We start from the raw sequence: 26,486 nt of genomic DNA on the forward strand, positions 1-26,486 counted from the left end.
TATGGATTGCAAAGAGAAAAAGAGATTGTCCAGGAGAGAATAATGTAAGTGAAATCTATACTGAAAGCAATGTTGCACGGCGTCCCGACAAAACGTACCAGCGACAAAACGTACCACTTGAATTTTCGCGACAAAACGTACCACTTTTGACGACCTGTCATAAATGACAACCTATCATGGATTAATTAAAGCATTTCTGATATTTATTCCACTTATATAAATTACCACCTGTCATGGACTAATTAAAACATTTCGGATATTTAATCTGCGACAAAACGTACTATTTCATGTTAAGAAACTACTTCCTCATGAACAGGTAAAACAACGGCAGTATAAGGTTGAGAAGAACAGACAGGTAATGTATCGAGTTGTCAAAGTGCAGAAACTCACTCAGAAAGAGGGCTCATTTACAGAGGAAATGTAACAGCCTATAAACTGAAAGACACAGCTATAGATCATGGAAACTTTTTTGGATATTATTCCTTTCTTAAGCAAATTTGATCTTCCGCTTAAAAGTAATTTAGATAAGGTCACCGAACGTGTGATTCAGTTGATTTTGAGTTTAACGGCCCTTTTAGCAGCGAGACTATATGAGACGGGCCATACTGATTTATGGGAAATCCGAAGCATATGAGCTCCCGCCGGGAATCGAACCCAGGTCTCCCACGACAAAGGCGCATACGCTAACCGCTTAATTACTAAGAAACTCAGTTACACGTGTGGTGTTACGCTCATATACTCAATCATGTCATATGTGATCTGACAAAAAATTGCATTGATCCTGTGTCATTGTTCTGCTGAATGACTGTGCGATATTTATACGTGAGTCTTATCAGCGAATGTACATTTGGAAGATCAAATGTTAACAAAGGCGCCTTACAGTTATTGCGGAAACAATATGGTAGAAAACACACTGTTTTTTAGAAAAAGTTTGGTCATTTTTCGAACCAAAAAAGTGCTTTGTATATAGAGTTGACCATAACTATTAAGAGAATTGCTTCTACAGAAAATATCAAACCAAAAGCTAGGTGTAAAGCGAAAGGATATATAAAAGATCTTCTCAAGTTCAAAACAATTCGGACAGCAGAAATGTTCCTTAAGATATTTCAAGTGACGACCTCTCTGTCAAACTATCTCCAAATAGAGGGTGCTGCTAGTGTAGTCCTATCGGATGGTGCAGACTACTCTGTTCCAACTGAAAGAGTAGAGAGATGATTTTGAATCCGTTAAGAATGCAGCATTAAGCTTTGCAGAATGGGCCAATAACAAATTTGAAGACTTAGAACGTGATTTTTTTTTCTATTGACCTGTCGACAATTCGCCTTCAGAGATGGACAAAGATTTTTCCTGTGAATATGAAGATAAAGCTGCTTCTATCCAATGACCAGGTACTGCATCGAAGCATTCAACACAATATTGGACATGGTAGTTTTGAGTATTTCTTCAAGATTCAAGAAGCAATGTACTTTATGGATTATTTGGACCCTAGCCACTTCAACCAAGTAACAGAACTTCCAGACGTGCCTTTCGATAAACTTACATATTTTCTGAAAAACTTCAGTTAAGAAGTTTCCAAGGATACTATAAATGTATACTCTTGGACTTTTGAAGGACGTGGATATCCTTGAAAGTCAGTCTTGATGACGAGCACAACCGAGGAAAAATGACTGTGCTGATGGTGTAAGTGATTCAGAATTAGGAGAAAATACATTTGTTTACAAGGGAAGCGAATGCAAAACGTGTTGCAAAATTGTCCAATGTGCTGCTTTTCAATTTTGCAGAATTGTAATTTGAGTTGAGTTGACTTTGAGTTTTACGTCCCGTTCAGCAGCAAGGCTATATGAGACGTGAACCTACTGATTAACGTGGAATCCGAACCACAAGAGCTCCCGCCAGGAATCGAACCCGGGTCTCCCACGCCAAAGGCGCGTACGCTAACCGTTTAACCACGAAGGAGCTCAGAATTGTAATTTGTGCAGTAATACTTATCCAGGTTTCCAGCATACAAATTTTTATTGACTTTGCCCGTAACTCAGGTAACATGTGAAAGAAATTTTTCAAAATTGAAATAAACTGAAATAGGCTAACGAGTACCATGTGTCAGGAACATTTAAAAACATTTTGTTGATGTCTATTGAAAAAGATTTATTAAAACATATTTCGAATGCAAAAGTGATAGATACAGTAGCATCAAAAACTAGTACACTAAAACATCTGCTAATTTTGTAATATAGTATACGTTCTCCTTGAACTTCATATAATATTTTGAAGAATTCAGAATAATATACTAATGAAAGAATATCAGGTTTTAATTGTCAATTGTTAATACTATTGACTTACTGTAGAAAGAAAATTATGCAATTGATTTGTGACATTGAGATGCTGGTGGCCCTTGTGGGAGAAAGCGCCCGCGCCCCTTTAATAATGCCTATCCATCTCTGGTCCAAAGCCTGGATAAGGTGTGACGGAAATCAGCAAATATTCAAATATTGCATAGGCAAGATTCTTGCTGGTCTTGGTCTGACGAGAATCTTGCATGCATGGTCTTAGTCTTAGTCTTGGTCTTGCATCGGTACTTTTCTCACCACCAATCTGTTCAACTTTTAACCTTATTTTGGCCGATATATATATATATATATATATCGGCCAAAATATACTTATATACCGTCCTATCAAGTGGTACGTTTTGTCGCCTGACATTATTTGATGGCTGATTGGAAGACTCTTCGAAAGTAGCCCTCCAGGCAAGTGGTACGTTTTGTCGCTCGTCATTATTTAAAGTGTTTTTAGAAAACCCTTCACAAGCAGCCCTCAGGGTAAGTGGTACGTTTTGTCGGTAGTACGTTTTGTCGCGTATTCATGTTGCACTGCAGTGTGATCGAGTTTTCTCGTTTCGACGCTGCTGGCGTAAGAAACTAAGGCTATTGTGTAAAGGTAAAGGGTATATAACAGGTTCGTTGCATTCTGTTTCTTTGCCTCTTATTAGTGTTTACCTAGTCATGATGCGAGCTGCATTTGTATAATTGAAAAACGCACTTTTCAAATCGGATCTGTTGGACTGAATTAGTCTTCCTCATGGACAACTGTCATTTCTTGAAGTTTTTGGAGGTTATAATGCGTGCGCTAGATGACCGTTGGTGATTAGATGACCCAATAAAACTGAGAATCTCATTGTTGAATATGATTTGCTTTCTGTGTGATGTCATTCATCTGAGTCGTAATCAAAGGGAATACTGCTTGACCTTTTGATATGCATTTAATCCCTGTTACCTGAGATGTCTGTAAGGATTTCCACTATAGCTAGTATCAAATTTGAAAGTGGCAGTCTTCAATCTTGGTATGCCTCGTTTAACGGCAGAAATATTTTTTTTTAAATTGTAGTCCTTTGAATAGTAGAAAAGAGCCCTTTACAGTTTGCCCTAGTGAGTTGTCGAGGGAAGTATTTCCTTGCAAGTAAACAAGTGGTAGTACGTGCAAAAGTTTTGGATGCGTATCAGTTTTCATTGATGCTGGATCCTCTGAAGGCCTAAACTTGTTTCGGTTCAATAAGTGACATAGATGTGGTCGAACGTTGCTGTTGGCGTCAATATCTTTTGACTTGGAAAATCCTGCATCCCTCAAAATTTGCCGGGTGAACTTCTCCACAATTGGTACATCTGGCCAGTGTTTCTCGAGTCTTTTAACGACAAAACTTCATAAGATAATTTTATGCACATTTCAGACATCTTGAACCGGCAGAGCAGTTTAGTCTGCCCATGACCAAACAACTGATATCTAAAACATTACAAGATGGTACTGGTATGATATGTTTCAACCTATGTTTCAACCTAGGAATAAATAAAAGGGTGGTCAAAATGTTCTTAGGCCCAGGGGCGCAAAAGACGTAGACTTGTGGACATTATCGATTTTTGTTTATACTTCAGTAGCAAATTTTAACCCTGGTACAAATACGCAGCTAAATATGGAATCCATCCGGAAAATAAGGTCAGTGATAAAGTATATTTTCTTCTGAAGGAATGAATGCCAAGGAGATTAGCGATGAATTATATATCCGAACTTATATATCCCAATCACGGAGTGAGTTACCGATTTCAGTAGAAGGAAAATATCAACCAAAAACTAGATGTATTTAGGGTGACCCAAAACTGCAATACCCTTCGAGAAAGTTGATTCTGTGTACTAAGCGATACTCTCAAATAGATTCATTGGCCTGAAGAGACTTGCAGAGATGGTTGAACATCTGTGGAGTGTGTTCATCACATTGTTAATCATAGACTAAGAATGACAAAATTGTCCGCCAAGGGGATCCGAAAAACACTTGAAGACCTATCAAAAACGACATGTTTTTCTTGCTTCACAATTTAGGCCCATTTTAAACACGATTCCAGTGATTTTTTTTTAAAGCCGTTTGCTGACTGTCGATGTAAAGTGGCTCCACCAGTACGATGCAGAAACCAAACAGCACCAATACCGGTTTACCAGGATCCCATTTGTTGTGCTATCATTCACTCAATTTGCAACAATAGAAAGAATACCTACATAATGGTGTTCAAATTGTAACGGAAGTACATACAAGAATCACGTTATTTCATACTCCAATTGTACTAATTTTTGTCTCATTCTACGTTACACCGGAAACTTTTTCATACGCACCTCGTACCATGGTGAAAGCTATAATAGTAAGTAATTCAAAAAATACAGTATCTGGTCGTTGCTACCTAAAGGAATCTATCCTACCTGGAATATGTTTCAATAGCTGTTATGGTGTACCTAAGGGTTCTGATACACTTCATGGCATACATCTATTGTGTCCGTATTAATTGAAACCCAACATTAATAGTTGTGCTGCATACTCAATTAACTTTATTGTTCATTGATTTATTTGTGAAATTATGATTACAACTTGAGATAATGTAATACTTTTAACTGTATTTTCAGCTCGTGGCTTTGGTATGCGAGTTGTTGGAGGAAAAACTGGAAACGATGGAAGACTTTTCGCGTACATCGTTTGGACTGTGCCTGGAGGACCCGCAGAAAAAGCAGGACTCCAACAAGGAGACAAGGTAAGATTTATAAACTGTTTAAAGTGAATACAGGGCTGCTAAATTAATGAGAAAAACAAAGACTATAGTGAACGCGGGGAGTCCTGAAGCTACACCTAGATTTACCAATTTCACCATCCAATACAACGGGAGGGCGTGTTCCAATTGTCAACTCCCTATACATGAAATGTTGCCAGTATCGTCTGTCGCGCTATAGGATACTGTGTTGTCGGATTGCTGCTAAATTTCGTTTTGTTGTGGTCGTTGTCTTATATTTTTTTGCTATTATTATTGTTACAGCTTGATTCGAATAATTGTTAGTGTTCGTGTTATAGTTCTTTAAGAGCTGTTCTTTTGTCTCTTGTTAACCACGCCTTATAAGTTTGGCAACGTTGTTGATGCTCTTCTGTTCTTTCACGTTTTCTTTAGTGTATATTCGGAAGGCGGCTCCACAAATCGTACCGAATTCTTCCGATACATCACACGTGAGGAAAAGCAGTTTTATTTGTGTAAAGCCCAGGCTTCACGAGGCGTCGCGGTCACATTAGCTAATCATCGAGAAGTATTGTCTTTTATCTAGACCAGAAATTAAACACCATGTCTGGAGGCTTTCCCCTCAAAATAATTCAATCTAGTGATTACTGTACGATATTGTTCTAATTTACATGGTCTGGGACCAGTGGCGCAAATCTCTCTTCAACATTGGGGAGGGCCGGGTAAGACATTTCTCATAATCTTTTTTTTTTAAGTGATGTTCAAAATATTTATGAAATTGAAAAACAATGTTGTGGAGAATCAGGAGAGCAGAGTTGTCTTCAACATTGAGAGGCGGGCAGATTTGAGGCTTATTCTGCGGGGAAAATCTATTTCATCTCACTTTTCTTTGTAGCAATCGGATACAAATAATCACATTTCTCCTCAAAAACAAATTTCAAATCGGATTATTGGGGGGCCAGTTCCCCCAAGTTCCAAGATTGGAGAGGACATGTTCCCCTCATCCCCCCTGGATTTGCGCCAGTGTCTGAAACCGTAGCAGGATCTGTTGCATCAGAAATGTGCAACCTACCATTGGATCTGCATGTATCTCTTAAAATTACTACAATTGGGCGCAATTAGCCTATGATTTTAACATATCTTATATAAGCTTAATTAATTTATATAGTTTAGTATATTTAAACACAAGGTAACCAAAACGTTCTTGCCAATTTTGACGTTTCATTAATCATGCGCTTACAAAGAAACGAAGTGACACGCGTGCCTGCCAAGCGATCGGAGTTAGTCTCAAGGGCGCCGATCCTGAGGGGCCAGGGGGCCCGGGCCCCCCAAAAGCTCATGTGGGCTCCCCTAGTGTATTTATGAATATACAATATTTGGCATAATTTGAAGGTAATTTGTCTTAACATCCTCATATACCGTATATACCTTCTGCGTCTGAGTGCCCCCAAATTTACAGAGAAATCTACTCCCTTGGTTATTCTGACGATCAACCTTGAGTAATACATGTACATTGTGCACACACAGCAGTGATAGCTAGTCCAATGTCGCAGAGAAATTGAGATATAGGAGCATAGAAGCAGTTTGTTCGCGTCTATTTGTTGCGAGAGTTTAAAATGGACCTATCAACTGCCTCATCAAGTCGTCACAGATGCCAGGCATTTGGGGAGAATACCGTGAACGAACACACCGCCAGACTTTGGTTCGAGAAATTCCGTTCGAGAGATGAGAGCCTTTCGGATGAAACTAGCATTGGATGACCATCTGTGTTGGATGATGAGGCCCTGAAAGCAGCCATGAAGGAGGACAGTGGTCTAACGTGTGATGAACTTGCAGAAAGGTTTCATGTTTCCACTCAAACAGTCAGACTGCATCTGCATGCGTCATGCAAGTTAAGAAAATGGGTACCCCGCTCGTTGCCGGCAGCCAACAAGGAACAACGAATGACTTCTTGTTTGTACTTGCTCACTCGGCACCTGAACACAACCAATCTTTGATTACTTGCTCACTTGTGACGAAACGTTGCTCTTCTGACACTCCCAAGCGTACCGGACATTAATTGTCGCCACGTGATCCTGTCCCTCACACCTCAAGACCACCTCTGCACCCATGAAAAATCATGCTCTCTGTATGGTGGAATTGTCAGCAAGTGGTGCATTACGAGCTCCTTCCACCTGGTCAGACCATCACCACTGAGCTCTACTCTCAGCAGTTGCAAAGAGTTCACCGTGCATTGCGGCAGAATGAAGCAGCATTGATGAATCACAAGGGTGGTCCTGCACGATAAAGCCAAGCCACACATGGCAAAGAGAACATGAAAGACCCTTCAGCAACTTGGTTGGGAGACATTATATCATGCACCATGTTCACCGCGCCTTGCGCCAACAGATTACCACCTATTTCATTCCCTCAACAACCACTTCCGTGGGAGATCTTTCACAAATGAGAGAGACCTTCGGAATGTACTCATTGACTTCTTTGCATCCACGACCGCCGAGTTTTATCACCACGGTATTGTGCAGCTACAGGAACGTTGGCGAAAGGTGTTGGATGCTGATGGAGATACTTCACAATCTAAGGGTATGTGCCGTCTATTGTATTGTGTGTTTTTTTTATCACTGCTCTAGAACAGCAAGAATGTTTTTTGGTTACCTTACCTAGGTATTAGGGTAGATTTTAGTCTCTATCTAGTAGGATTTCGATCAAATTTGAAATAATCTGATGTAAATTTTCATAACTTGTTAGTAATATTGATTTCATTTAAAAAAAAAAAAAAAGATTCCATCATTATGCTCTGAGGCTAAGGGAGATGGTGGTGATTTTATGAGGGAAATGGTGGACTCAAGAAATAGCAGGAAACGGAAGAACCCCCAGGAAGCCCACGTACACATCGTTTCTTCACCACAAAGCCCGCTTGGCGCGAGATGGGATCGAACCAGCGTCCCAGAGTTGAACACTCTCCTACTGAGTCATCACGGTTCTCATTTTCATTTCCTGTTTTGAAAATAACAAATTTTATACTTCGCATAGTTAGTTATTAGTCAACTTCCTGTAAATAAAAAAAGCTGGAGTATTTTATTATGTATTATGAATTTTGAAATATTTGTCGAAATATGCTATACTGGTCTTTTAATTTACTATTAAATATTCATATAATGATAGTGTTGTTACTTGGTAGAGAAACACCTCTTAATTTTTTTTTTCAAATCGAAAATGTATTTTTAAAAGAAGTACCTTCACCTAAAAACCAATTAAAATACTAATAGAAAATACTTTTACGTACATATTTAGATCTACCAATTATTCATCATTTAGCTAAGTATACCATGTTATTCATCATAACCTGTATGGGTTGTAGTATCAGCGAGTTTTAGTTTTGTTTTAGAACATCTGCAAGAAGAGGCCAACGTTTTCGTACTCTCACCATGATAGAAACGGATTAGGAATCTGCCATTTGATCCATAGGCGCATCCTTCTCTACATATTCATCTCCTATTGCCTTCCATTTCTCACATTTATGAATCAGTCCCTCAATACTTCAACATTAAAGTCTGTAGAGTTGAAGATAAACTATGTTTCCACCGCATTAACAACATTCTCATCATTCGCAAAATTCTTATCCCACAAATGATTATTCATATCTGGGAAAGAGAAATTAATAAGTTGAAGACAGATTGTGTGAATATGATAAGTGGGACAAAGGTTCGTAGTCACCTTGGTGCACAAAATTAAGTGTTTATGCTGTTCGGTGTGCCATTGGATTGTACGCTAGCAGCAACACACCTTTAGAAAACAAACCACGTCTCTTTGCTTTGATAGCGTTCCGTAACTTTTGTTACAGATTCCTATAATACCTTTCTGTGATTGTAGCTCCTTTGTGTGAGTAATTAGTGAAGATCACACCTTTATAGTACCAAAACACGAATAGCGTAGGCTTACTGGATGAATGTTGATCTTTAGTCATTTTAGGGGTAAAGGACAACATATGTTTCGATGTTTTACTCATTTCTTTTGTTTCAGGCTCAAATAGGTATGCCCATATTCATCATAGCATTATCAGTTTATACAAGCATATTTTTTCTTGTGGTACAGCTTCAAAATGATTTGTACACATTGCGCATATTGCGATTTTTGAAAAGGTGTTAACAATCAGGAAACCTACATTGCTGTTACTTTACTCATATGCAGAATGTTATGTATTACAGTGTAAATAAATCTCCTATGAATGTACTGTATTTCTCCCCAGCTTAACAATTAATGATCTCATCTTTCTTCACTAGCTCATTAACATTTGCCATCATGCTTGAGTCTGTAGCCGTTGAGAATAACCTCTTGAGCCAGGGGTGCCCATCCCCCCCAAAGCTGATGGCGCACTCCCCCCCAAAACTAATAATCTCTTCCCTCCTCAAAACTCATGTCCTCTAAAAACAATTGCCCAGTGTAGCAGTAGTTTTTATAGTACTAGTAATTGTTATTTTCGTTGTTGTTTTTATTTCCTGTAGTAGTATTATAGAATGCTTGTAGTAGTAGTAGGGGCAGTAGTAATTTTAAAAATGGCATTACTTTTATTAGTAGTCTTGGTAGTGTACAATACTAAATATGTTCTATAAGGATATTGAAGGGTATAAAAACTTCTACACACTGTGTATGGCACAGGTATTCTTTTTTTTACAATTAGTAGTATTATTTTTTTTTCTTTACAAAATATTGATATAATTCCCTTGTACATGAAAAGTAAGACGCAAGTTACAAGTTATTGAGTTTGATACCAAAAGAAAATGTTATCCTCAAAATTAGCCTACAAAAAGAAGTGATATCCAACAAAAAACATTCCTGTAAAAGAGCCAAGTACGAGTGACCTTAAAAAGAATTGAAATCACAAAAATAGGCGCCAAGTTCTGGTGGACAACAGTTACAAACACTCACTGGCTCACTTCAAATTTAGATTTGAAACTTGGTTGATGTCTGTATGGTTACCACTAGCTCACAATTATGTCAAACTACTTTATAATTTTCAACAGACAACATAGGCAAGTTTCAAATCTAAATTTGAAAGTGATTCCTTGAGTGTTTGTAACTGTTGTTCACCAGAACTTGGCGCCATCCTTTCATATAGCAACTTGCGCGGTACTTCATTCATAGAGTTTCTAAGCACGGGGTAGGGGGATTCATTCTCGAGATTTTAAAAAAGAAAATCGCATCGTGTTCCAATGTTATTCTGACGACAGCAAAATTACTTATTCGACATTAGAGTAAAATTCTTCCCCATTTTTTTTATTCCCCCCAATTTTTCCTCGATGGCATAACTTGCGCCATTCATCCCTCCTGTGGGCGGCCCTTCTTTCTTAAAACGAACCAACCTTTCCTTTCATACGGCTACTTGCGCGGTACTTCATTCATCGAGTATCGAAGCAGGAGGTACGGGGGTTCACTCCGGAAAATTTTTGGAAATTAGCTTCTCAAAATCGTGTTTTAATGCTATTCCGACAGTAAAATTGCTAGTTCGAAAGTAGAGTAAAATCCCCCCCAAAATTTTTCTCAATGGCGCAGCTTGCGCCATACATCCCCCCTGTGGGCGGCCCTGTCTTGAGCCATTATATAGAATTGTGCGACCACATTTGAATTCTCTTTTCCAGCGTTTCACTGTGTCGTAAGATACGCATTTTCACCATGCATAACTGGCATGTCTCTTTATGTACCACTTGTGTCGATTTTCCATAAAGATGGAAGACCCTAATTATATTTCGTTACTCGATTTTGTCCAACATACTACTGCCACCTAGTTTACTGGCCGTAACATCAACTGAACAAGACCTAAAGTCACAACTCACAAGTTAGCAACACATATTGATGAGAACCCAACCTATCATTAGCATTACTAGCGTATCTAGAGGCCGCGGCAAAGGTAAGAACTTTCTGGCCTCTCTCGTATTGCTTGCTTTTAAATATATAGGACGCTTGTATGGAATATGTGTAATGGAACCTAGAACCATACACACTGAAAGCGACTCTCTACTTAACCATGAAAATTGAACTGTGCCACTGTTTATTTACGCCATGATAGTAATGTGTAGCTTTAATGTAATTTTAAAAGAGTGTTCTTTGTGCAGGTCCTAGAGTGGTCAGGTGTCTCCCTTGTGGACAGAAGTTTCGAAGAAGTATGTGCTGTTATGGACAGAACAGGCGACGTGGCTGAACTTCTTGTGGAACATGCAACTGACATGTAAGTACAAGACTAATCTACGTTTTTTTAAAAAAAAAAAAAATACGTATTACTTTATCTATTGGTCATTTAATATAAGATCAATACACTTAATTTAATTATTAAAATATACAACATGTGATAAATAAATACGGTGAATGATTTACGTGATGATTTATTTGCCGGAAAGGAGGTTCGTGTATGCATGAACACATCTCATTGTCCTTCAAAATAATCGCCTCCCATGGCTAGGCACTTCTGAGAACGCGTATAGAGATATTGCATATTTTCGGCAAAGGATGCCTGTGGTGTGAATGCGGTTGAATTCAGTGTTTACATTGCGTTGGATGTCAGCAATGTCCAAAAAAAAAAAAAAAAAAACCCGTTGCCCTTTTAAGTATTTCTTCAAACGAGGGAATAATCTGCAGGACACAGATCTGGTGAGTAGGGGAGTGATAGAGCACTACAGTCCCCTTATGTGCCAGGAATGCTGAACGGTTATGGTGGTATGGGGGCTGCAAGTGATAGCGCACATAACGAAATTTATTAGCGTGACTATTTACAAAGCATAAAACTTGTATGTTATTCAGTGTAACTTAACGAAAATTTATTTGTAGATTAACAACATATCTCTCCTTGTACGTACATGTTTGAAGACTTCGGATTCTGATAATGTATACCCGAGAAGCGGACGTTAAAAACGATGACTTGTCTGGAAAATTTGTCAAAAGTAGAAGTGAGGTCAGTGGTGCAATTCCTGTGGGCCAAAAACCTACACCTACTGGCATTCATAGGCAGATTGTAGAGGTGTATGGAAAAGGTTAAATTTCAAAGCAACATACATAGGGAAGTGGTGTTGTGTCTTCAAAGAAAGACGGAACAATATTATTAATGACAATCTTGGACACAGTGGTCGGTAAGCCCAGTGACTTCAAACCACTGATGTTATGCTTGGAACGACTAGAGCACTTCTTCTACAGCCCCATTCACTTCACCTTTTTGCTGTTATAAAGCAAAAAAAAAAAAAAAAATGACTGCCCACTATCATCTGGCATGTGATTATGTCAAAACCGCTACCTCATGGTAGCTACAAGAACTTGATGCAGATTTCTCTGCAAATGGTATTTAAAAAAAAAAACTTATCTGCCGTTGTCACAAGCTGTTGAACAGAAACTATGATTACATCGAGTACTAGTGTTGAGTGTCCTCTACCACGAGGTGTGTTGATCTTCCAGCTATACCTCATACATAAGCTAAAAATAGGCTTTGTAAACTTTTATTGATCATCTCTCGTGTTAGGATTCTGAAGCATGTTCAAATAGAAATAAAATGTGATATTGTAGGCCAGTTACACTGGAAACTACAAGCGTTGGAGTAAATGCCAATGAAAAAAGGCCACCACCGCACCGGAATCGAAGCCGGGTCCACTCTCACGGAAAGCGCAAAAGGTTAACTATTTGGTCACTAAGGAGCACCACCATCATTCGAAGTTATTCATGTGTGTGTGTGTGTGATTGAAGCTATATGTAGCACAGCGCTCCGCTATAAGTATATTAAAGCCACTAGTGTAATTATCTCTAATCAAATGCAGTGACAATGATTAGTACCTGCTGGTAATTGCTAATTAAATATCCTCGACCTTCGGCGCCTCTCTCACGTGCCAAGCATTTCCTACTGGAAATCATGTCAATTTTCCTTTTAAAAAAGGGTCAACAGTTTCTGGAGAAAGAAATGTACTTCTCCCCATGTGTCACATCCTGAATATAACCTTGAACAATGTTGATATGTACTGTATGCTATTTATACATAACTTGACATTTGATCGAAACTGGAGGAATACATACATATTGCTCTACTATGGTTTGAGACTCGAGTTGACGTACTAATCTAAACCATCAAATCTTTAATCAAAAATCGATTTACAGCTCATGAAACGTTTTGTTCCCGTGATGCGAATAGCGTTATAACATCAGATTAGATGCATTAGTTGTCACATCATGTGGAACAAGACTGTATTAAGATTGCTTTCCACTCTGGTGATCATTCCACAAACATATTCAGCGGAACAGTTGGTGTGCAATTTAATCGTAAACTATGCGAGAAATGTATGGGCAATCGATACCGCTGTCAGTGTTAGGAGTGCTATATGAGTAATACTAATAGTAATACTAATACCTATTAGGTATCTCTTTTACTTTGTGTTTATTATTTTTCTAACCTTTATTCAAAGGCATATTTAGAAGTAGGTTGATGGGGCGAAATAGTTTTGTCTATAAATTTCCGCGCACTTATTTAACATGACATGAAATGTATTGCAGTGATGCCAATCTGGAACCTTATAAAATCCCATATTGAAAGGCAGAAATTCCCATTGTGCTCTTCAAAATTTATAAAATGTGAAAATTAAAACGATTGTACGTCGCTTATTTTTTCAATATTTGAATCGATTATTCGTAAATTCCGAGCTTCTAAATTCCTAATAAGTATATTTTCTTAATTAAAAAAGGCTTATTGAAATCGTTGACGAAATCAAGCACACTTTGTTGTCAAAATTTAGTATTTCCATCACGATTTTGTACAACATGTGTTCTACTGAACGTAATGAAACTACAGAAACTTCATTCTCCAATTATTCCGTGTGGAACGTTTTAGAAATTAGCTGTTCCTCGCTTGGCGATTTACTTTTTCCCGGTTTTTTCCTTTTTTCTTTCTTTTTTCTTTTAGTTTCAGAGTACAATTTACGTTTCTTGTTGCTTGTGTTTTAAGATTTACTAGTTTCTGCTTAAATAACTTTCACAGTAACACGCACTTTCCAATAACAAAATTTAACAATTAGCACTGATTTCAATCGTTATTAGGGTACTTAACGCTCATAGAGAGTTTACTTGGCGTCGATAAAATAAATATATGAAAAATCCCATATAAGGTACCAATTTTCACGAAAAATTCCCTTTATCCTCATTCAAAAAAAAATAATGTCAAAAATCCCACACAATGGGATTGTTCCCATAGGTTGACATCACTGGTGTATTGTGCGATATCGTGAAAACAAAACAATAAATCTTTTAGAATGACTAACGCAAACTGTAGCAATTCTTACGTTGAAACATGTTCATTATAGTTACGTTTAGCTGTATAACATAGAACTCTCGATAATTTCTTATAAATATCGTTATTGCTCACTCTTTTTTCAGTTCTTGTATGTGTAGTTACCCACTATAAAGTTTATCTTTCACTAAAAATGTTTATCCAATGGCATTGAAGTTCGTTGCATAGGTATAGCCAGAAACAATGCGATGGGAGAGAATATGTCACAAGTATATTACTATTATTCTTAGTATCTCCTATCAATTGAAATTCGTACAATATATTTTTGTTTCTTTCTCTTCGTGGAGTCGTGTATATATTTTCTTCTATTTTCGGTTAGCTCTTCACAATTAGATGAAAACACAAATCGTTAGCCAAAATAAATCTTCAATAAATAATCTATTCTAGAATAAAAACTATAGTACATAAATAAATAAATAAATAAATAAATAAATAAATAATATATTCTAGAATTAAAACTATAGTACATAAATAAATATATAATCTATTCTAGAATAAAAATTATAGTACATAAATAAATAAATAAATAGTCTATCCTAAAATAAAAACTATAGTACATAAATAAATAAATAAATAGTCTATCCTAAAATAAAAACTATAGTACATAAATAAATAATCCATTCTATAATAAAAGCTATAGTACGTAAATCAATAAATTAATAAATATTCTATTCTAGAATAAAACAAGTTGAAAATGCTTCAAGAGCATTACCAGAACGACCTTAAAAAGAATGGAGAGATGGAGCGGGAAGAACAACTGTGATTTTTTTTCTACAAGTAAAAGTAAATCTTTTCATCCACACCTTCTTCTCTTTCTCGCAAAAATTTACAAAATATCATCTCTCTATGACTTACGATTCCCAAGATATGGCTCCTTAAATCTCCCGGGATTCGAACTTTTTGGCCAATATCTGAGTGGTCAAATTAATCAGTGGCCACCGGTTATTATTTGGTACCAAAATATTCACCATCCTCTTAGGTGTTGATCAACACCAATATCATCTTCCTATAACTTACGATTCCCGAGATATGGTTTCTTAAATCTCCGGAAATCGGCCATTTTTTGGCCAATATCTCGGGAACGGTAAGAATGACGCAAAAAATTCCATCACTTTTCAGATAGTTTTTTTTATGCACTATCGAATGGAAGGCTCAAAATTGAAAAAAAAATCGTAAATAAGAGAGAGAAGACACACACACACACACATAAAGAGAGAATTCAGTAACGAACTATTTAAGTTCGTTGAAAACTATAGTACATAAATAAATAAATAAATAATATATTCTAGAATAAAAACTACAGTACATAAATAAATACATAACCTATTCTAAAATAAAAAAAACTATCAATTGCATGAAATTGGCAACGAACGACATACTTTTAAATGCCATACAGTTCATTTTTCTAGATTTTCTGGAAAACTACCCAAGAAAAATAACCTTAAGTGAATAACATAGTGAAATAAAAGAAGTTAAAGTTTAAGAACTAATCATAATTTTGGTCTACATATCATTAATCATACTGTATACTGTCTTCTTGTTAGTATCGTTGTGAAAAGCTTAATGTAAACTAAGTACATAAATAAATAAATAATCTATTGTAGAATAAAAGCTATCGGGCCTAGTACATAAATAAATAAATAATATATTCTAGAATAAAAACTACAGTACATAAATAAACATTCTAGAATAAAAAACTGTGGTGCATAAGTAAATAAATAATCTATTTTAGCATAATTTTATTAAGTTTACAAAGAAACAATTGTTTCTGTTAATTCTCTAGAAGAGTACGCATACGGATTTACATTAACCCACACCATTTTGTTCAGCTCAATGTCTTTTAATTGGTGTGTGTCTTTTCATTAAACACTAAGAAAATCTTTTGAATTGTTTATTGCAAGCATGAGATATGGGATTCATTTCTATCTCACTATTCAGGGAAGTGACAGTAGTATTTAAAGTAGAAAAAGAAACATCTAAAATTGAAATTGACACTTTGAGACTACTTAATATTGAGAATCGAAAGGAAAATGGACAGCAGAAAATGGGAAAAAGGCCAGATGGAAATATCAATTTAAAAGTAGACAGTTCAGTGTAGTGAAGTGTCAATTTAAAACTGACAAGTAATATATATATATATATATATATATATATATATATATATATATATATTCATCCTCACGGCATTGTCAAGGCTCTATATTTGTATTTTACATTTATTATTGCAACCGGGTGTTTCTGACTTCCGAATACGGTAGCCCGATCATCACCCTTGTTCTTCGCGCGCACAGTCGTTCGAAGAACTGAAAACGTACTCTGTACACAAACAGTTTATGGTTGTGAACTCGGAAAGCCTGGTACTTCTGCTTGTCAAGGTCAAAAAGTGGGAGAAAAAAGGATGTGTAGAATGTAAAGAGGGTGCAACAGTGACTGATGCTTGTAAGGGAACATATTCATTTGTAGTTCGTGCACATTCCGCCTGTAGCGCTACTGTGGCACAACGTATATTGTAACTGTATAACTCTTGTACACCGCTAGTAGGTCTATTCGCGTTAGTGACGACCGAAACTATGTTGTCAGCTCTGACTGCGATAAGGCACTGCCGTGCTGCTTTTCCTTCTCTTTTTTTCCCCCTTTTCCATTTGTGAGACGCCAAACATGTTGTTTTTGCTTGTTGCACGCGCTGAACGTGTTTCGGCGAGCGAAGTATTTAAGAAGTTGACTACATATTCTTGTTTGCGATAGTTTTAAATTGGTTAACTGTTGAAAAATATACGAAAATAAAGCTGTACATGTTAAGGTATATTAGTCGAGGACATAGCTACTGACAGTGTTGATTACAGATTTTCTCGAGGAAGAATTTAATTACAGTAGAGGTGAAAAGGAGACGTCCATTTAGACAGCCCCCCCCCCTTATCAGACTCAATCAGAAATGGTCTCAATCGTTTGTACACAAATGTGCAGGCGAAATTTTCGTTTGTACACAATTAGGGGCGCCGTCAGAACGAAAACAAAGTGGGGGCTGTCTAAATAGTAGCCCCCCATCAACATGTCCTATTCAAGCACAAATTGTCGCAATCATTTGTACATCGTTTCTACAGAAATGTGAAGGCGAACTTTTCGTTTGTACACAATTAGGGGCGCCGTCAGAACGAAAACAAAGTGGGGGCTGTCTAAATGGTAGCCCCCCACCAATATGTCCTATTCAAGCACAAATTGTCGCAATCATTTGTACATCGTTTCTACAGAAATGTGAAGGCGAAATTTTCGTTTGTACACAATTAGGGGCGCCGTCAGAACGAAAACAAAGTGGGGGCTGTCTAAATGGTAGCCCCCCACCAACATGTCCTATTCAAGCACAAATTGTCGCAATCATTTGTACATCGGTTCTACAGAAATGTGAAGGCGAAAATTTTCTTTTACACAATTACGGGCGCCGCCAGAACGAAAACAAAGTGGGGCTGTCTAAGTGATACCCCCACCATGTCCAATTCAATGACAAATTGTCACAATCGTTCCTACATCGTTGCTACAGAAATGTGAAGGCTAAATTTTCGTTTGTACACAATTAGGGGCGCCGCCAGAACGGAAACAAAGTCGGGGATGCCTAAGTGGTAGCCCCTCCCACCATGTCCAGTTGAATCACAAATTGTCGCAATTGTTTGTACTTCGTTTGTACAGAAATGTGAAGGCGAAATGTATGTTCGCACGGAATTAGGGGCGCCGCCAGAACGAAAAAAATTGGGGGCTGTCTAAGTGGTAGCCCCCGACCATGTCCTATTCAATCACAAATTGTCGCAATCGTTTGTACTTCGTTTGTACAGAAATGTGCACCCGAAATTTTCGTTTGTACATAATTAAGGGCGCCGCCAGAACAGAAAAAATGGGGGCTGTCTAAGTGGTAGCCCTCCACCATGTCCAATTCAATCACAAGTTGTCGCATTCGTTTGTGCATCGTTTGTACAGAAATGTGCAGGCGAAATGTTTGTTTGAACAAACTTAGGGGCGCCGCCAGAATGAAAACAAAGGGGGGAGCTGTCTGAGTGGTAGCTCCCCCCACGATGTCCAATTGAATCACAAAGTATCGCAATCGTTTGTACATTGTTTGTACAGAAATGTGCAGGTCAAATTTTCGTTTGTACACTATTAAGGGCGCCGCCAGAACGAAAACAATGTGAGGGCTGTCTCAATGGTAGCCCCCCCCCATTTCCAATTCAATCACAAATTGTCACAATCGTTTCTATATCGTTTGTACAGAAATGTGCAGGCTAAATTATTGTTTGTACATAACTAAGGGCGCCGCCAGAACGAAAACAAAGTGGGGGGCTGTTTAAGTGATAGCCCCCCACCATGTCCAATTCAATCACAAATTGTCGCAATCGTTTCTACATCGTTTGTACAGAAATGTGCAGGCGAAATGTTTGTTTGAACAAACTTAGGGGCGCCGCCAGAATGAAAACAAAGGGGGGAGCTGTCTGAGTGGTAGCTCCCCCCACGATGTCCAATTGAATCACAAAGTATCGCAATCGTTTGTACATTGTTTGTACAGAAATGTGCAGGTCAAATTTTCGTTTGTACACTATTAAGGGCGCCGCCAGAACGAGAACAATGTGAGGGCTGTCTCAATGGTAGCCCCCCCATTTCCAATTCAATCACAAATTGTCACAATCGTTTCTATATCGTTTGTACAGAAATGTGCAGGCTAAATTATTGTTTGTACATAACTAAGGGCGCCGCCAGAACGAAAACAAAGTGGGGGGCTGTTTAAGTGATAGCCCCCCACCATGTCCAATTCAATCACAAATTGTCGCAATCGTTTCTACATCGTTTGTACAGAAATGTTTATGCAAAATTTTTGTTTGTACATAATTAGGGGCGCCGCCAGGGCGAAAACAAACTGGGGGGCTTTCTAAGTGATAGCCCAATCACCATGTTCAATTCAATCACAAATTGTCGCAATCGTTTGTACATCGTTTGTACAGAAATATGCAGGCGAAATTTTCGTTTGTACACAATTAGGGGCGACCTCAGAACGAAAACAGTGGGGGGCTGTCTAAATGGTAGCCCTCCCACCATGTGCAATTGAATCACAAATTGTCGCAATCGTTTGAATATAGTTATAAAGAAATGTGCAGGCGAGATTTTCGTTTGTACACAATTAGGGTCGCCGACAGAACGAAAACAAAGTGGGGGGCTGTCTAAATTTTAGCCGTCCCACCATGTTCAATTCAACCACAAACTGTCGCACTTCTTTGTACGCCTTTGTACATAAATGTGCAGCTGAAATTTTCGTTTGTACATAAATGTTCCCCCCCCCCCAAAACGATAACAAACTATGGGCTCTCTAATTGATAGGCCTCCCACCATGTCGAATTCAACCACAAACTGTCGCACTTGTTTGTTACGGTTTTGTACAGAAATTTGCAGGCGAAATTTTCGTTTGTACACAATTGCGGGCGCGCTAAAACGATAACAAAGTATAGGCTACCTAATTGGTAGCACCTCCCTACGTCCGATTCAAAAGAAAATTATCTCAATTGTTTGCACATCGTTTGAGCAGTAATGCGCAGGCGAAATTTTTTTTTTCTAAGCTATCAGATGCGTGGACAGAACGAAAAAAAAGGGGAGTTGTCTAAGTGCTAGCCCCACCATGTTCACAAATTGTCGCGATCGTTTATACATAGTTTGTGCAGAAATGTGCAGGTAAAATTTTCGTTTGTATTAAATAATATACGGATGTGAGTATTTTTAATATCTGCGATCAACATTAACCGGTTTGAATAACGGTTGATGAGTTTGAAAATGGTTCCTATTGCACTAGTTGAAAAAAAATTCTTTTTCTCTGGCCTGATTCTAATAGAACTTTTCACGTAGAATTCGAATCTGCAATCAATTTTTCTCCATCACGGAAGAAAATGCCTGATTCTAATAGAACTTTTCACGTAGAATTCGAATCTGCAATCAATTTTTCTCCATCACCCTCAGTTTTCCCGTGACAGAGGTGTTTTCGGAAAATTTCCCCTCAAATTTCTTTTCTTTTTCTTTTTTTCTTTTTTTAAAACCATTTTCATACTTGTAGCTTGGGTACCTTAGGTATATAAACGCACAAATTATATTGTATGTTAGCCTGATTTATCCTTAGTAAGCCCTCTAAGTTTCATAAGAATAGCATTATTCTATCTAGAGAAATAAACATATTTATATAAAAAATATGCTATGTGTACTGTTCATTTTACAATATTCATTAGTGCAGATAAAATCACATATAACTTCCACGAAAATTACAATATAAGCATGGTTTATATCTTATTGGATTTAAAATAAAACATATTTTCAATGATGTATACACCGTGTCACCATTTTATATCTACTTAATAAATAATACAAAAGAAGTGAGTGGTATCTTCTTAATAAATGGACACTTACTTACCTCAACTAATGTGTTTTAGTTGTCGACTTTCTTCTGTGTTTGGTTTCTGGAACATCTCTTTTAAGTGTCCAACAGTAATCAGCTAGCATTTTTGAACTACACTGTCACTGGTACCTCTTCTCCATGGAGGAAATGTCCTGATGAAAATGTTCCCCATACTCATCACTAACAGCACCAAGCTTTTCAGGAAAGAAATGCAGGTGGGAGTCTAGAAAGTGAACTTTAAGGGACATGTTGCAACCCATTTCATTGAATGATTGCCGGAAATCACTCACAATTTCACGGTAATTTGGGGCTTTCTTGTTTCCTAAAAAATTCTCTGTTAAACATTTAAATGGACACCAAGCTGCTTTCTCAACCAGAGTTAAGAGATCCTCAAATTTTTGGTCACGAATCAAACATCTTATTTGGGGGTCTACAAAAATCCCTAGCGTCACTAACCGGAGGAATTTTTTCCTTGAGGTAACAAGATCCTGCATTACTTTTGTCCATTGCCCTAACAAAGTTTTTGAAGAGCCCCAACTTTATGTGAAGAGGAGGTAGAATTATCTAATCAGGGCTCACCAGTGAGGAATAAACAGCATTCTTCTGTCCAGGAGTTAATACATGCGTTGGCCATTCCTTCTTGATGTAATGTTCCGCTTTGTTCCTGCTGTCCCATTCGCAGAGGAAACAACAATATTTCGTATAACCAAGCTGCAAACCCATTAACAAAGAAATGACTTGTAAATCTCAGCAAACGGTCCACTTGTATTTCTCATACTGAATTTTTTCTAACACTATTTCGATGTTTTCATAGGTTTCCTTCATATTAGTTGCATAAGCCAAAGGCACTGAAGGAAATTTGTTGCTATTGTGCAAAAGGACAGCCTTAAAACTAGTTTTGGATGAGTCAATAAGCAATCTCCACTCTGTACTTATATGTGCATGTCCAAGCCTATCCATCACAGCACAGACGTTATTACAATACACTAAATCATTTTCTTGAGATTAGTAGTTTTGAAACTCTGTATGAAGGTTTCGAAAAATACACACTTTAGTGTCACGATGGAGCAGATTCCAGCCTTAAGTTTAGAATCAAGAAGTTCTGTCTGTGTATTGGAGAGTTTTAAATCCCGTATGAGGTCATTTAGTTCACCCGGAGTTATCAGATGGGAATCCAATGTAGATGTGCTTCCTACATAAGTAGGATCATCATCTTCATTTGAAACTTCAATAGTTGCCTCAAGTACGTAATCCTCATTTTCCGTAAGATGAGGAGGAGGTACCGGTACAGGTAATTCTGCACTGTGTGGAACTGGCCTAATTGCTGATGCAAATTAGGGTACTGTACTGTGTGGTTAGATTTACTGCTTATTTCTTTTATCTGTGTCATACAAAAGTAGCAGTCTGAAGAATGATCTTTTGGTTCCCTCCAGATCATCGGTACTGCGAAGTTCATGTTTCGTCCACCATTTTCCCACCCAGTCAGACGTTTCACGCAAGTACAACAAATGTAGTGAGGAACCCAGTTCTTATCCTGGTCTCCTACACAGCAACCAAAATATAACTGATAACACTTCCTCACAAGTGGAGTAAAACATCGACGTTGTGATTTAAATATCAGCTCCCCACATACATAACAGAAATTGTCCGGTTTATTTACACACTTCCTCGACATCTTGTATCCTGTAAGGTATCACACACATACATACACACACACACACACAGACACACACACACACACACACACACAGGAATCTACACTCTATCAAATTCCCACAAAATCCCTCTAGACATTCCCTCATACAAAAATGGTGACATGGTGTACACATCATTGAAAATGTTTTATTGGAAGTCCAATGAGGTATAAACCGTGGTATATTGTAATTTTCGTGGAAATTATATGTGTTGAAGACCGACCCGACCCCACCCGTGACCCAAATTGACTGACCCGACCCGACAACACGACCCGAGCTGACCCGATTGGCCCGACCCAAAGTGACCCGAGTGAACCAACCCGAGGTGACTTAACCCGACAACCGACCCGAGTGACTTGACCTTACAATCTAACCAGTTTGAGAGAGCTAGAACTTTACAAAACTGCCACCAGAAAAAAATGCTGACCAATTCTTATGCATAAACCATTGTTTCGGCTTTTTTTACTTGTAGTATAATTATCCTCCTCCTCCTCCTCAGTGTTCTCCCATTAATAAACAGGCCAGTTTCCGTGAACTAGGTAAGAAGCTTCCATTTTTGCGATTTCCCGCTAATATCTGCCTCGCAACCCAACATAAAGTACCACCCTCCTTATTACAATCTATCAATTCTAACCTTCTTACACACTCTCGCTCTCCTGATATCACTCCCTTTACTACATCCCTCAGAATGCAATCCCTTAGCAAGATCAAAACTTGTGATCCGTCCATTTTTCGCTTCCTTATATCGTCTAATATTGCTCTCGTCTCTTGCATTTTTTCAGCATTTCCTAATTCGTTTTCCTCTCTACCCTGCTAACCTTCTTTATTTTACTCCACATCCAAATTTCCAAGGTTAAAATTTAGGCAATCAAGTTCGAAAGTCAAAATAAAATTTGACTGAGTTCTGAAGACAAGTTCTGAAGGCTAAAAGAATAAAAGTTCTGAAGACAACATTATTTTCTAGTAAGGAATGTATATAGAACTTCTTTTAATATTTTTTGCTGTGTAACAAACAACAATTTCATCACGTTAACATTCCGATTTTTCTATTTAAAAACAAAGTTGCTGTCTGATAGAATCATAAGGAACTAATTGCACTGAAATATCATTCTGTAGGGAATTACCTTTTATTTTTTCTTGATTAATTTATCTAGAAGATATTTGCAACGTTATATAAAATTAGCAATTATTGCGGAGAAAGTCAAATCACTACCCCAGCAATAATAATAATAATAATAATAATAATAATATAATAATAATAATAATAATAATAATAATAATAATAATAATAATAATAATAATAATAATATTTGAAGGTGACCAAGAAAGTTCTGTCTCTTTGTGGAGGTCTGTGTTCAATTTGCCTTCACACCGTGAGTTGAATGCGAATGGATATAAGGTGAAGGTCAGTTGTTGGACGAGACGAGACGAGACAGAATTTTCATGAAAGGGTACGAGATGAGACAGAGCTCTTTCAATAGAAACATATGCACTTTTCCAGACGAGACTACCTTCACGACACATTTTCGAAACGAGAATGCCCCAAACCAGGTCTCGTGAGCAACACTAGTAAGTATATCCAACATACTACTTGGTTGTGGCTGTTCAGATACACCGTGAACGTGCGTAAGGACTGAGTGAACATGGGGCCTTCACAGAGCGTCATAAGGGCTTGTTTGCTGTACGAGTTCAAATTGCTGCTCCGCGGGGCGGAAGATATGACAGACCTTTGGTGAGGGTGTCGTGACTACGCGGAGAGTGCAGTGGTATGACGGTTTAAGGACGGTGACGAAACACTCGAAGACGCACCACGTGCCGGAAGACAAACAGATGTTCAAAATAAAGATCTTCAGGCAGCAATTGAGGCGAAGACAGACATGTGAGGAACTGGTACTACATTTCAGTGTAAGTGGAGAAACCATTCGGCACCACCACCATCAACTTGGGAAGCACTGCAAGTTGGGTTTATAGGTCCTACATGATTTGACTTGGAGCCAGAAAGCAACGCGAGCAGACACCTGTGTTTCTTTGGTGTCTCGTCTGAGGAAGGAGCAATTTCTGGACAGGGTGTTGACATGTGATGGGAAGTGGGTCCTGTACGAAGCTCCACGGCGCCGTCATTGTTGGTTAGCATCCCATGAACCGGTTCAAAAACAGCCCAAGCCAGCACTACGCCAGAATAAGGTTCTCCTGTGCATTTTGTGGACTGCTCGAGGCATCGTCCATCGGGAACTGCTACCAGCTGGTCAGATCATCAATGCAACTGTGTACTGTCTGGATCCAGCAATTCTGAATCGCAAAGGGGTCCTCTTGTTACAAGGCAACGCTAAGCCCCACGTGGCTAAAATGACCCAGTACATCATTCTACGCCTTGGATGGAAAACACTATTGGATCCGCCATACTCCACGGACATTGTACCGTCCGATTATCACCTGTTCCATTCCTTGGGCAATCACATTAGAGAACGCCAATTCAAATTGCTAGTAGAGGTTCAATATGCACTTGATACCTTCTTCACTTCACTTCCCACCAAGTTCGACTGCGATGGAATCCATGGCCTTCCAGAACGTTTTCAGAAGGTCGTCGAGGCTGATGGAGACGATTTTTGATATTCCAGGTACGTCTTAGGTTACATACCAATGTTCGAAGGTGTTGGTGAAAAGGCGGCGGAACTTTCTTGGGCACTCTTAAAGTAATAATAATAATAATAATAATAATAATAATAATAATAATAATAATAATAATAATAATAATAATAATAATAATAATAATAATAATAATGTGTCCTGCCCAAAGGCAGATGTTTGACCCGAAGGTCCATGGGTATTGATTCCAGCTCGTACCAAGTAAGTTTTCTGGTGAACAAACCCCATGTGCATGGGTTTTCTCGGTGTTCTCCCATTTCCTCCCACTTTCTTCATTCAACCACTTCAATTATTTCTCATCATCACTGTCTCTCTTAGCGTTGGTGCATAACGTGGGACGTTAACTAGATATTTCCTTTCAATTTCACTTAATGTGACATTTAACTTGACATAGAAACGCAGAAAGGAAAAAAGTCAGTAGTAATATTAATTACAATACCAATTAGTTAATATAGGGTAAAATTAAAATTTTATTACTATTTCACCTTCAATTAGTCACATTTATCATTCATACACCAACTTCGAATTGAATTCTACAACAAAGCTCTTTATAGTATTCCGTATAGAAAATAAGTGAAGAATGTGACGACCCGACCCGAGTGACCCGACACGAGCTAACCCGACTGACCCGACCCGTAACCCGACCCGTTTGAGAGCACTATCAGAGGGGTACTATTTACAGTACAATTTATTTTGTATGGTTTAGCATACTTTAAGGCTACCATACTTTTTGAAAACAGAAAAAACGGGACGTCTTACAAATTAATAGTAAATATTGCATTTTGTATTAATTTTATCTTTCGAATTTTACTACAGTATCGCACTAGTTATACAACTTAAAGTAATGTATTAATATAGTCCATACTCAGTGGCGTATTTAGGGGGAGGGCTTCCGGGCTCAAGCCTCCCACCGAAATCTTACTTACTATAGTAAAGTATATGAAATATCTTGCAGAATTTTCATATTTTCAGGCAAAGCACCCCCGGAAGTTAGCAAAGCCCCTCCCGAAACAAAATCGTAAATACGCCACTGTCCATACTTAATCAACAGTGCTAAACATTATTATAGAAGCTAGAAGCTGTTATACAATATAAACGCAATCAGTGAACATACAATATTTAGGCAAAAATTATATTTTCAATATTATTACGCATACCACCTTTATATGCTCTACATGTCTATAAAGAAAAATATCCAGATTTATGAAGTTGTTTCAAAATTTCAATAGGCTGATTTATTTTTGTTAACCTAAAATGCGAACTAAAAGAAAGCAATTTGCATAATTGTTTTTCTGAAGCAGAAAAAAAAATGTGTTTTCGGGGCTGGTCTGCAACGTCACAAGAATTTGTTGCCACCTCGGGGTATACATTCTTACTTTTAGTGA

The 26,486-nt window shown here is 37.9% G+C and overlaps 1 protein-coding gene across 3 annotated transcripts in view; it reads left to right on the plus strand.

The window, feature by feature from the left end:
* Positions 1–26,486, plus strand: part of LOC145676131 (uncharacterized) — a 997,262-nt gene that overhangs the window by 860,521 nt on the left and 110,255 nt on the right. For all 3 annotated transcript variants that reach the window (XR_014129303.1, XM_081747034.1, XM_081747035.1), the window contains exons 10-11: positions 4,939–5,063; positions 11,147–11,259. Coding sequence is in view for 2 of the 3 variants with exons in the window: in XM_081747034.1 (XP_081603160.1) it covers positions 4,939–5,063; positions 11,147–11,259 (238 nt within the window). In the remaining variant the exon portion in view is untranslated. The remainder of the gene's footprint in view (positions 1–4,938; positions 5,064–11,146; positions 11,260–26,486) is intronic.

Source organism: Thermobia domestica, chromosome 18 (genome assembly GCF_964235325.1).
Source record: "Thermobia domestica chromosome 18, izTheDome1.hap1.1, whole genome shotgun sequence".
In the NCBI taxonomy this organism is placed as follows: domain Eukaryota; kingdom Metazoa; phylum Arthropoda; class Insecta; order Zygentoma; family Lepismatidae; genus Thermobia; species Thermobia domestica.